We start from the raw sequence: 12,610 nt of genomic DNA, 5'->3' as shown, positions 1-12,610 counted from the left end.
TTGGATGTACATGAAGGCATGAAGAGCACCAGGAATGGTAAATGAGACATATTCTTCATTTTAAAAATTCATCCAGTAGGGGGCGCACGAGAGGCAACCACACACTGGTGTTTCTCTCCTTCACTTTCTCCCTTCCCCTCTGTCTATAAATAAAATCTTTTAAAAATTTTTTATCTAAAAGATATTTACTGTTGAAGTAAGCACACACACAGATCTAATGTATTGGGGTTCATAATGTAATGTGGGGTTCATAAGATAACTAGAAGTAAAAGTATGTTAACAGTAACTCAAAGGATGGGAGTTTCAGAAGTATATGGTTGTAAGGGTCTTACATCTGATGTGAAGTGTCATAATGTTACTTGAAAATACTTTATAATAATTAAAGATGCATATGGTAAACCCAGAGCAACTGCTAAGAAAAATAAAACGAACAAGTTTAGTTAAGCCCTGCCTGGTGTGGCTCATTTGCTTGGGCATTGTCCCACACACCAAAAGGTTGCCAGTTTGATTCCCGGCCAGGGCACATGCCTGGGTTGCAGGTCCAGTACCCCAGGGCACGTAACGAAGGCAACCGATTGATGTTTCTTGCCCTCTCTTTCTACCTCCCTTCCCCTCTCTCTAAAATAAAAATTTAAAAAATAAATTAAAATTTTAAAAAGAAGTATAATTAATAAATCAAAAGCAAGCATAAGATGGAATTTCAAAAATCTCAGTAAATCTGAAAGAAGAGAAGAAAAAGAGGGAGATTGGAAGAAAGAGCAGATGGGACCAGTAGAAGACAAGCAGCAAGTTGGCAGATGCAAACCTGACCATGTCAATATTACAATAAAGGTCCTGATCACGGGCTGGCGAACGATGGCCCACAGGCCAAGTCTGGTTTGCCATCTGCTTTGGTATACAAGCTAAGAATAGTCTTCACATTTTCAAATGACTTAAAAGAAAGCACAAGAAGAATAATATTTCATGACACGTGACATATAAAATTCAAGCCGCAGCATCAGTGTCCATAAATAAAGGCTTGCTGGAGCACAGCCACACTCACTTGGGCATTGTCTCTGGCTGCTTTCGCACACCATCAGGGCTAAGTAGTTGTGACAGGGGCTGCAGGGCCAGCGAAGCCTAAAATATTTACTGTCTGGCCTGAGAAAGAAAAAGTTTGCCAACCCCTGCTCCACATATGCTCCCTAGAAGAAACCCACTTAAGGCCCTGGCTGGTGTAGATCAGTGGATTGAATGCTGGCCTGCAAACCAAGGGGTCGCCGGTTTGATTCCCAGTCAGGGCACATGCCTGGGTTGCAAGCCAGATCCCCAGTAAGGGGTACGTGAGAGGCAACCACACATTGTTGTTTCTCTCCCTCTCTTTCTCCCACCATTCCCCTCTCTCTAAAAATAAATTTTAAAAATCTTTTAAAAATATATAATGTATAGGTAGGCTGGAAGTGACAGAATGGAATAAAGACATACTAAACATGAGAAAGCGTGGCTATGTTAAAATGAAAGGTAACTTCATAACAAAGGCTGTTACCAGGAATAAATAGGGGCATTATATAATGACAAAGGGATCAATTTATCAAGAGAACATCATAATCCTAAACACTTATGCCTCTAATTATAAAGTTTCAAAATTTATAAAGCAAAAACTGATACAACTGAAAAGAAAAACAGATACAATTTCTCCACAATTACAGGTGGACATTTCAACATGCCTCTCCCAATAATTGCTAAAACAAGTAGACAAAAAATCAGCCAGGATACAGAACACTTGAATAACACTATCAACCTACTGGCTCTAATTGCCATTTATAAAGTGCTGCACCCACCAACAGCACATTCTGTTCAAGTGCACGCAGACCAGCCACCAGGATAGACCATACGCTGAGCCACAAAACAAGTCTCAATAAATATCAAAGGATTAAAATCCTACAGAGAATGTCCTCTGACCACAGTGGCACTACACTAGAAATCAATAATAGAAAGATCTCTGGAAAATCCCCAAATCCTGGCTCCATCACTGTCTAGCTGTGTGACCTTGGACTCAGCTGTGAGGGAAGCATAATCACGGCCCCTCCTCCCAGGGCTGTTGTGAGAGTTACATCTGTGCAAGCGTGTGCTCTCACTGTCCTGGTGACACAGAAGAGGGACCCTCGGGCCTGCCTATGGGGCCCCAGGGCAGCCGCTATCCTTCTTACTCCATCCCTGTCTGTCCTGCCGCCTGGCAGGTGAGAGAGACCAGGCTCCCTGCAGACGGTTCAGTTCTGTGGGGCCCGAAGACAGGGGAGGGCTCCCAGGCCACACGCCCCCAGCAGAGAGTGAAAACAGCAGCTGTCCTCCACTGAGCACAGGTGCACGGCACTGTGCAAGGCGCTGGGGCGGGGATGGAGAGGAGCGCGAGGGATACACAGTACCGCCTCCTGAGAAAGAAAACCAAAACCCAAGACCCAAGGACCCAGCGTCTGACACCTCCTCTCTGGACACCAAGCCTCTCCAAACCCGCCCTGTGGGTCAATGTTGTCACTCACTCAGGACAAAATTACTTAGTGCCTGGTGGACACCGCACAGTCCAGCCCCTGAAAATACAGCGTGGCTGACAGGTGGTGGTGCTGGGGTGGCTGGGAAGAAGGAGTCGCTCACTGAGACAGAGCAGGGCAACACAGATGGGGAGTTTAATTTGGGAGTGAGGACGTGAGCTCAGTTTCAGACAAGGTGACTGTTAGGGAGGCCCGTGGGCATCCATGGAGAGGTCTGGACGTGGGGACTTGGGGAAGTATCATTTATAAATAACAACAGAAGCCAGTTTGGGATGAAACGGCCCTGGAGGTACAGGGAGGTGGTCCCTGGGTGAAGGCACTTGTTAAGGCATGGAGCGCTCTGGTGGCTGCAGGGAGCGAGGGGTCTCAGGGGTCAGGTCCAGCCTCAGGAGTCTGACAACGCAGCCCAGCCTCAGCAGCAGGGACAGTCCCATACACGGTTACCTGAGCCTGTCTCCCTGGTGCATAAAAACCAAAGTATTTTTACATCGTTATAACAGAAACCAACATTTCTAGAAACGCACCTGTTACTTGGATTGAGGAAGAACTGGATGTTTTGTTTGAAACTTTGCCAAGAACCATTCGCCATTTTGGGAAACCACACCCCTGACAGCACAACCCTGCTCTGGACCAGCCGCCTCGGGAAATCTCCAGTCTCAGTGACTATTATTGTGTAAATGTACTCATTCACCAACTGCTTCAACGTGTCCAGTCTCAGGTGTTGACATAATGCTATGAAACGGGCTCACTTCCCATATTTCCAAGCCTGGCCATGATGAGTAGGCGCAGGCACCTGAGTAGCGCGGTCTGCCTGGCAGCACAGTCCTACCCAAGCATTTCTGTGTCACCATCCTGCCGTTTTATCATAAATCACTCCCCTTTCTTCCCTTTCCCATTGAAATTAGGGCATTTTATTGATTTGACTTAAAGCACATGTATAGGTAGATGTTACCCTTGAAATCCATCAGGGTGGAAGAGGGAATGTTATGAACCATCAGTCGTAAGGAGAGGGTGCTGGGTGTGGGAGCACTGGGACACCGCCGGCGTGGAGGGAAGAGCTCCAGGAGAGAGGGCAAGGGTGATGAGACGAAGCAGGATCTGAAGACGCAGGCAGAAGCTGTGGGGGTGGGGCACAGCGAGGCATTTCCGGGAGGGTGGCGGACAGGGTACACTGGACATGTCAGTAAAGGAGTCTTGCATGACCCTGGAGGAGTCAAGATGCTGGCCAGATACGAGGTTTGGGCCCTTCCTTGCCAGGTGGGTGTGAGGAAAGGACAACCGGATCTGAGGAGGAGTTGAGGACGATGGCAAAGAAGCCGCTGAAGTCGTGGCCTGGGAGCCGCCCACGTGGACAGACGTGAAAGCAGGCAGGGCTCAGAGAACAGAAAGAGGAAGGTCATGGGAGTGACCCGGGGAGAGCCTGAGGGGGATGGAGCTGCGGTGGGAGCCGTGATTCAGCCGGAGACACTGATTCCCAAGGCAGAGCCGTGCTGAACGATGACTGGACACCAGAGATGAGGGCCCAGGTGGTGGGTCCTGGCCTGGTCGCCGCTGTTGAGGTGGCCACCAAGTGTGACTAGGTACTGGCACCCACACCCACTGCCCTGCCACTGGCCCTGGCCTGCAGAACCATCAAGCCAGGGTCACTTTTGAAGATTACTAAGCACCTATTGAATCATCTTCCAAATGAGCGAACGGGTGGGAGGGCTCGGGTGAGAGTGAGAGGGAGCCCAGGTCAAAGGAGGGAGGGGTGTGACCGGGGCTCCTGGCGACAGCGATGGGCAGGGACAGAGGCTGCCCAGCTGGAGAAGCCAAGATGACCTACAAAGAGGAGGTCGCTGCTTCCCCAGCTGACCTGGGACTCAGCCAGACTTGTCATGACAGGTCCCCTCATGCCATTGCAGCCACCTCCTCACACACATGCCTCTTCCAGCCTACAACCTCCTCCCTCTCATTGGCGCGGATACCCTGGTTTGGCCGTTAGGACTCAGCCTCATGTCACTTCCTCAGAGGGGCCTCCCCTGAGCACCCCATTCTCTACTGTCCTCTTTCACTGCACCCTCTTTGGCTCCTCAGTGCACAGTTTATGTGCATCTGACACATCATTACTTGAAAAGGTAAATAACTTTTACTTGGGGTGCGCAGGAAGCAGAAAAAAGCACCCCCCATCCCCGCAAGATGTCTACGTCCTGATCCCTGGAGCCTGCATGTTCCCGCACAGTGTAAATGGGTCTTTGCAGATGTGGTGAATTTAAGGATCTTGAGATGGGGAGATAATCCTGGATTAGCCAGTGAAAGCCCAGGGATCCTTCTGAGTGGAAGAAGGAGTTCAGAGTCGGAGACAGAGATGTGAAGATGCCGTGTTGCTGGCTTTGAAGGAGTCAGGGGCCAAAGGATGCAAGTGGCTTTTAAATGTTAGAAAAGGCAAGGACGTGGGTTCTGCCCTGCTAACCTCCAGAACTGCAACAGGATAAACTTACATTGTTTTCAGCCACTAAATTGTATAACCTGTTGCAGCAGCACTGGGAAGCAAATACAGACCAGGACACTTGAAAATGATGCAAATCCCCAAGGGCCAGGAAAAAATCACTGTGACTCAAGTTTCAAAACCAACAGACCCTGTGAATTGCAAACGATGCCACATGGTATATTTAGTCCCTCTGAGTTGGGAGAAAGAAAGACCTGCCACCATTACGGTTAGTCTGGAATTAAACAAGTTCTGAGTTAAGCAATATCTTTGGCACACGTTCTTGGCATAAAATACGATGTCCCTGTGTTTATGTGTCTGTTTACTTATTTATTCTCGGCTCCTCTGCCTCTTGAGGGCTGATTCTACACCTGAGTGCCTGGAGCAGGGAGGGCCCGACAGCATCTGCTGGGTGACTATTGATACAGGAACTGTGACCGACAGGAGGAGGTGAGCAAGAAGGGCTCCTCGAGAAGGCCCCATGCCTGGGATGGCCCTGGACCAGTCGCCAAGGCCTGGGAAGCACAGCTGGGCTCAGGCAGCCCCAAGGGCTGGTTAGTGGCAACGGGGCAGGAGCCCAGCTTGGCCCTGCCCTGCCTCTAACTGAATCCATGCTCTGTAGGAAATCACTCCCTCTCTCTGGGTCTGTCTTCTAATAGAATCAGGAGAACATTCCCTGTCTTAAGCGTTCTCCTCGGTTTCCTGTGGTTCTAATGAGGGAAAAGAGGTGAGAAGAGTTACAGGAACCACCAAGAAGCCCAGAGGCCACTGGAAAGATGGGCAGCAAGTCCAAGTGCTTACAGAGGCCAGGCCAGAACACAACGGAAGGGGAGAGGGGGCAGAGGCCGGAGGAACAGACATCAGCACCAGGTGGAAATGCCAGCTGAGCGCCACTGGGTCTCTCCAATCCTCTAGAAGAGGAATCTGGAGTTGTGAGTGAATTTGCCCAATGTTTAAATGTTACCAACTAATTTTTTAAAATTTTCAACGGTGGGCCAAACTGACAGCATGAGTCATTGGTGTCTGCCCTCTGACATGTAGCTTCTCAGAGCTTGTCATGGGGGCAACGTGGGTTCTGTCCAAGCTACTGGGTCTCCCGGGACTCCAAGGGACCAGGGGCCCTGTCTGGGCCTTGGCCTCAGGAGGGCGAAGCAAGTCCTGGCTCAGGGACTCTCAGCCTCCGTGAGTGCCAGGGCAACATCTGAGACAGCCACAGCACTGGCACTGTTCGGAGCATGACCCCTGGAGTCAGCAGAAGCACTTTCCCCCAATAGCCTCTTCGAATCCTTACAACCTGACACATGCGCACTTTGATCCCCATTTCCCAGATGAGACAACAGAGCCATGGGGAGGGAATGTGGCTCACCCAAGGTCACTCAGCTAGTGAGTGGCACAGCTGGGACTCGGTTCTCCTCACCCCATTCCCTGCCACAGAGCTGGCAGAGGTGACCAGTGATGTACCCAGGCCTCAGAGGGGCCCCTCCCAGCCCCAGGCGGGCAGACAGAAAGCCTCTCACCAGACTCCACTGACGCAGCGAGTGGACAGCGCCCGGGGCATGATCTCGGAGCCCTGCTGCATGAAGCCCCCGACGGGGAACCAGAGGCTGTTGCCCAGTGTGTACTGGTTCTCCAGGATGTGGGGGCGTGCCCGCAGGCACGGGTGTGGGTTATACCACTCGTAGGGGCTCAGCCTGCGAAGAGACATGGTGGGGGAATGTGAAGGGAGTCAAGCAGGGGGGAGAAAAAGGAAAGAGGCAGAACACCGGGCTCAGGAGAGACGGGGGGTGGGGGGGAGACAGGAAACTGAGGGAAACGAGATCAAGGTATGAACAGAGAGACACACCAACACAGAACAGGTAGAAAGAGAAACACATGCACAGATGGAGAGACACAGAGAAGAGGCAGAAAGAGACAGAGAAACGCAGAGAAACACAAAGAGAAAGAACAGAAGGGGAACGACCCGGAGACAGACCACAGAGCAAGTCAGAGCCACAGGGTGAGATGCAGAGACAGGACAGAAGGGAGGGTGCAGGGAACCTCAAGGCCTGAGTGGAGGCGAGGAGGGTGCACACAGACGACAGAATGTGCAGGTCTGTCATGGGCCCCAGCCCCCTCCCCCACTCTTCCTGGGCAGCAGGCAGTAGACTCACCTGGCAGCCAGGAACAGGACGCAGCTGACCGCCAGGTAGGCGAGAAGCATGAAGAGCCACACAGCAGGGGAGAAGGGGTCCAGGAAGGAGAAGTAGCCGGGCTTGCGCCCCTGTGGGGAGAAGGAGTGAGACCCCGAGCCACCTGGACCTGAGCTGAATGCCACTGCTCCTGCCAGGGGCCCAAGAGCCCAGCCGGCCTTTCCCAAGTCCAGCCCAGAGCCTCCGCTTCCCTTGGGGACGCAGCATCTGGGCCCCACTGCCAGCCCCTGCCTCCAGCCTCCGTGTCTCCGTGGGAACCGTACCATGTGCACTCGGTAGAGGATGCTGATCCCCAGGGTCATGAAGGGTTTGGAGAAGTCGATGACCTTTTCCCGCTCGGCTGTGATGGTGAACGCAGCCACAGCCAGGTCTGCCTTCTGCTGGAGAGAAAGCCAGGCGGGGGCAGAGGGGCGGCCAGGGAGACAGACGGGCAGTTAGGGAGAAACGTACAGGGAGCAACCAAGAGAGAATATCAGAAGCCGAATGAGGGGTCAGGAGCCTGGGCCGGCTCCAGGAGTGCCCCAGATTGGACCCTAACCCTCACCTCAAGTCTCCTTGTAAGAGGCTCTGAGGTCCTGTTTCCTGCCTGGTTGCCCTGAGGCATCTGATCCTTCCCACCCCCCTGTCCAGTTCATCATTAACATGCTGCTTTATAAAGCCTGCCCGTGCCCCTCACTGCCCCACCCCAGACACACACCACTCCAGGGCCTGGAGCTGAGCTGTCTGCACACTGACCCACTCAGGACCCTCCGGGGGCCTTGGTTTCTTCTGTCTTGGTTAACAACAGGCAGCATTTGTCACAGGCCTACTCTGTTCCAGGCATCATGCTAGAGAGCATGTACAGACATCACCTGTGCACTCCTCCCAACAGCTCCCTGGGGGCCACTGCTGGCCCCACTTTATGGATGGGAAACTGAGTCTCAGAGGGCAAAGGCACTAGCAAGCAAAGGCAGGAGCTATGACCTCTACCCTCCTGCCCAGCAGGCACTAGCAGCCAGCCAGTGCCCAGCTCCCCTGAGACCATGACCTTGAGGGAGCTGTACATGGCCTCAGGTGAGGCAGGGGTGCCTGGGGCCCGGGTCTGGCGTGGGAAAGGGTGGGAGTGGGGGGATGAAACAAAGAGAGGGTTGGGGCTGGGGTCTGGCTGGCGCACCTGCAATCCCTGATCCAAAAGGCCATCCACAAGCACATTGCTGGCCTTTGGCCGTGGGCAGGACGCAAGCTGAGAAAAAACCTGGCACTGCTCACACCCTCCCGCACCCCCCAGAGACACACACACACACACACTGCACGTGTGAGCGCAGTGCACAGTCATGCCTGCACCACCACCATAAGCTCACTGAGCCTCACCCACACAAGTGTGCCCAGACCCAGGCTACCAGTGAGATGCCGCCCACGCAGACACAGACAGACAGATGTGTGTCCTGCACACAAGTGTAGGGAGGAGCAGAGACACATGGGAGCGGGCATTCCCTAGAGGCACAAGCCCACTCATGCATACACGGCCCTCACATGCATGCATACATGACGGCTGAGTCAGGGCAGGGCCACGTGCTGGGAAGAGATGGGCAAGGGAGTGGGGAGCCCCAGCTCAGCCCCAAGCTTGCTGGGTGACCTCAGACGGGGCCTTCCACATCTATGGGTCTCAGTTTGCTCACCTGTAAAATGGGGGTGAGGGTCGGGACCTGGCTCCCAGGATGTCCCTTCCAAGCACAATAATGACTCCACCCACCAGGCCTCAACTGGGCCCCAGCACTGACTCCAAATTCAAGCGGAGACCTCCCTCTGGGGCTGAACTAAGAGTCAGGGTCCTGGCCCTGGCCCAGGGGCAGACATGTCCTCACCCCAGGGGCTGAGGCTGAGAGCACATGAGGCAACACAGGCCCACGTCGGGGGAGAGGCACAGGCTGAGAAAACCAAGGTCAAGGAGAGCACTCGTGGGCCCAGAATGAAATCCAGCCAGAGACGAGACAGGCCTCAAACACAATTCAATGGTAGAGGAAAAGGACAGACCCAAAAGATAAACCAGGAGGAGAGAGGGGTGGCACTGGTCAAACCACTACTAACTCAGGGTGAGGGGAAGGTGGCAGCGGCCTCCGTGTGACTTGGGAACAGAGTGGCAGAGCCCCAGAGCAGGGCCCAGAAGTGGCGAGGTGTGGCCAGGGCCCAGGACATGGCTGGAGGCTGGGCTCAGAGAACATTCTTAGGGATGCCTGGTTGCTGAGAGTGAGGAGCATTTCCCCCTCTGGTGCAAAGATGCTTGTGTGACTAGTATGGGAACTGTGCACAGGAATCCACAGTTACTCTTATGCACCCACGGGAGCTGTGCCCTGGCAAGGCCTGACTTGGGGGCCCGAGTACCCATTTTGGAAAGCAGGAAGCAGTGGCCTCTCAGAGAAAGGGCCAAGAGGACTCGGTGGTCCCCAGGCCAGGTGCTCAGGAGCCCACTTCTCCCTAAGGCCTGCCCGGCTCCGGGCCCCTTTCCGCTCCATTCCTGGCCTGCTCACTAGCTTCCTCACCCACACCTGAGACCTGTCCTGAGGCCAAACACCCAGCTGGCCCACTTCTCTTTCCCACATTCTCCACATCTCCTTCAGTGGCGAGGGCAGCAGCTCTGCTTCCTTGATCTGTCCATTTCACTCCACCTCCACACCTGGCCCAGACCACCGGAATCTTTCTGACAACAGCATCAGCCTCCTTGGCCTCTCTGTCACCACTCATAACCCCCAATCCAAAGAGAGAGGCCTCCATTTAAAACCTACCGGTGGCTTCCCACTGCACCTAGGACCAAACCCTTTCACGGTCCCCAGGCTGTACATGATCTGAGACCCACCTGCCCACCGATCTCACCTCGTGGCCTTTCCCCTCGCCCACTCGGCTCCAGCCCATGGTGCCCACTGTTTGCTCTGCAGCACAGCAGGCTCGGCCTTTGCACAAGCTCTTCCCCAGCTCTTCCTCACCACTGAGGTTTAGCTCATGCCTCACCCCCTGGGCCCTCCCACAGCAGCCTCCAGACCCCTCTCATTACCCATTACCCTGTTGTATGTCCTGCTTAGCACTACTGGAGATGACCCTGTTTGTTTGCTTAATGGACTATTTTTCCTACTAAACTATAAGGTCCTTGTCTAGCTGGTTAGAGGTGTATCTCAGAGCCTACACAGGGTAGGTTCCCAAAAGATACTGCTTGGTTTTGACCAAGTCTGGCCTCTCTGAACAAGCCCAAGGCTACTCTGGCCCCCCACTGAACCCCTGGGCCTCTGGCTGCCCCTCTTGTGCGGACTACTTTCTGGCCCCTGCACTGGTGAGCATGCCACTCCCTTTGCCCAAGACACCCCACTGTGCTCTGCAGAACTGGGCCACACCCACCCCTCCAGGGCCCCCTTGAGCCTTCCTTCCTCTGCAGTGCCTTCCATGCCTCCCCCCATACATATGCCTGATACCCCTTGATCTCAGCACTTGGCTCAGTTTGGAAAATATCTGTTTGCGCCTCTGCCTCCACCTCCGCTACTAAACATTCAAAGGCAGGGCCAGCTGGAATGTCCTGTCTTCTCTGCTGGAAGCCCAGGAATGTCACACTTCCCTGTGGGCCTCGCAGGGGCTCCCGGACAACAGAGACCTCTCCTTCCCTGCCCCATGGGGCCTTCTACAGGTCCAACACTCACACGCACACAGAGCTCACCCTGGGGCCAGAGCTCCGGGACTGCCCCACCTGGAGCGTCTCCTGTAGTCCCCAGGGCAACCACCTTACCCATGAAGAAACCAAGGCACAGTGAAGGTGAAGACTTTGTTCTAATTGATCCCAGGACACAGAACCATGCATCCCCTGAGGGGGCTTCACCTGTCTGCTGCTCCAGCCCCTCCTTCCATGCCCAGGGCATCTGAGGCCAGGGTCCAGGAGTGCTGAGTGGCCAGAGAAGGGAGTGAATCCTTGAACCTCCTGTGAACATGCAGCAAACTCAGCTGCCTCTACCCTCTCCCTAATGACCCCCCAGGCAGAAGCCCGGGGCACCCAACACCCGCCTTGCTCCTCACAGTATCTGTCCTCAAGCCCTCATGACTCCACCCCCAAACACCTCTGGAATCCAGTTGCTTCTCTCCGCCTCCATGGCCCCTGCCTGGGTCATGTTCTGCAGAACTGGAAAGCTTGTCTTTGCTACCCCAGCCACCCAGCAGGCAGCCTGAGGAAGCCCAGAAATGACCACCAGGCACACCACCCTCTGCTGATACTCTCAGCCAGCCCCCGTGAGGCTCTGTGCCCTCCTTTCCCCAGATTTGTCCCTCACTGTCATAGGCAAAATGCTGTGTATCCCCCAAATTCATGTGGAAATCTTCACCCCCCCATGGGAAGGCATTTGGGTGGGGGCCCTTGGGAGGCAATTAGGTTATGAGGGTGGAGCCCTCGGGAATGGGATTAGTGTCCTCAAGACGGAGGCTCATTCTGCCTTGTGAGAGGACACAGCGAGAGGACAGCTGTCTCTGGGCCCTCACCAGACACCGAACCAGCCAGCACCTTGGTCTCGGACTCCCCAGTCTCTAGAACTGAGACAAATAAATCGTGTTTGCAAACCACCAAGTCTATGGTGTTTTATCCCAGCTCCCTCTGTTGCAGCCACTCTGCCCTTTCCACCAGTTCCTTCATTCGTTTACCTGCTCGACAAATATTTGCAGAACACCCACCACTGGCCATGCTCAGTGCTAGCTGCGGGAGTGCAGCAGTGAATGCAAACATGTTGACTAGCGACAGGCACTCTGAAGAGAAATAAAGCGGGGCAGCATGTCCCAGGCTGCCCCACCCGCACTGCAGGGAGGTCTCAGCACAGACAGGAAGGAAGTGAGGAGACAGGCAGCAGAAGACCTGGGAGAAAGCTCCAGGCCACAGAGGAGTGGGTACAGTCCCCGAGGCGGGAGGTGACTTGTATGTCCCAGGTGGCTAGGGCAGAATGGGAGGCGTGGAAAATGCAGCAGAGTGGGGTCAGGGCCAGGCAGGGCCTTGCAGGCCATGGCAAGGGCAATGGATTCTACTCCCAGGGTGACAGGACATCCCATCTGAGAGTGGGGGCGGGCAGGTGCGGGCGGTGGCAGGGTGACCCAATCTGGCTGCTGTGAGAATAGACCACAGGCGCAAGAATGGAAGTGGGGGGCTCAGGGGGTGAAGTATGACAGCCATGAAGATGCTGGGGTGGGACTAAGTGGTGTCAGAGAGAGGTGGTCATGTTGATATGGGTTTCATCCCGAAGCAGGGACAGACAGATTCTTAAATGCCCTGAGTTCCTTTCAGGCTCCTTGCACCTTCAGAACCCCCTTCCCACCTCCTCCTCTTCCCCCTTCACTTCCCAGCAGACATTTGTTTCTTACAGGAGACACCCCCCCTGCAAGGGGAGCCCGACAGTCGTTTAATCCCCAGAATGAAGTCAGGAAGAATTCAG

General features: G+C 54.2%; 3 protein-coding genes across 5 annotated transcripts in view; 2 read left to right on the top strand and 1 right to left on the bottom strand.

Moving 5' to 3' along the window:
- The window catches only part of LOC118497666 (carcinoembryonic antigen-related cell adhesion molecule 21-like), an 834,765-nt gene that overhangs the window by 261,260 nt on the left and 560,895 nt on the right, over window positions 1–12,610 (top strand). The window lies entirely within an intron of this gene.
- LOC118497667 (carcinoembryonic antigen-related cell adhesion molecule 1-like) overlaps window positions 1–12,610 on the top strand; it is a 746,496-nt gene that overhangs the window by 178,186 nt on the left and 555,700 nt on the right. The gene's annotated exons all lie outside the window — the stretch shown is intronic.
- Window positions 1–12,610, bottom strand: part of GRIK5 (glutamate ionotropic receptor kainate type subunit 5) — a 51,180-nt gene that overhangs the window by 9,068 nt on the left and 29,502 nt on the right. For 2 of the 3 annotated variants that reach the window (XM_036012820.1, XM_036012822.1), the window contains 3 exons: window positions 7,448–7,564; window positions 7,146–7,255; window positions 6,513–6,686 (listed from right to left, as the gene is read on the bottom strand). In XM_036012820.1, coding sequence (XP_035868713.1) covers window positions 6,513–6,686; window positions 7,146–7,255; window positions 7,448–7,564 — 401 coding nt within the window. The remainder of the gene's footprint in view (window positions 1–6,512; window positions 6,687–7,145; window positions 7,256–7,447; window positions 7,565–12,610) is intronic. The other variant, XM_028530358.2, reaches the window with a different exon arrangement.

This window comes from Phyllostomus discolor, chromosome 12, assembly GCF_004126475.2.
Source record: "Phyllostomus discolor isolate MPI-MPIP mPhyDis1 chromosome 12, mPhyDis1.pri.v3, whole genome shotgun sequence".
NCBI classification, from domain to species: domain Eukaryota; kingdom Metazoa; phylum Chordata; class Mammalia; order Chiroptera; family Phyllostomidae; genus Phyllostomus; species Phyllostomus discolor.
Note: the sequence above shows the minus strand (reverse complement) of the source record. Positions and strands in the feature narration are given on the sequence as shown.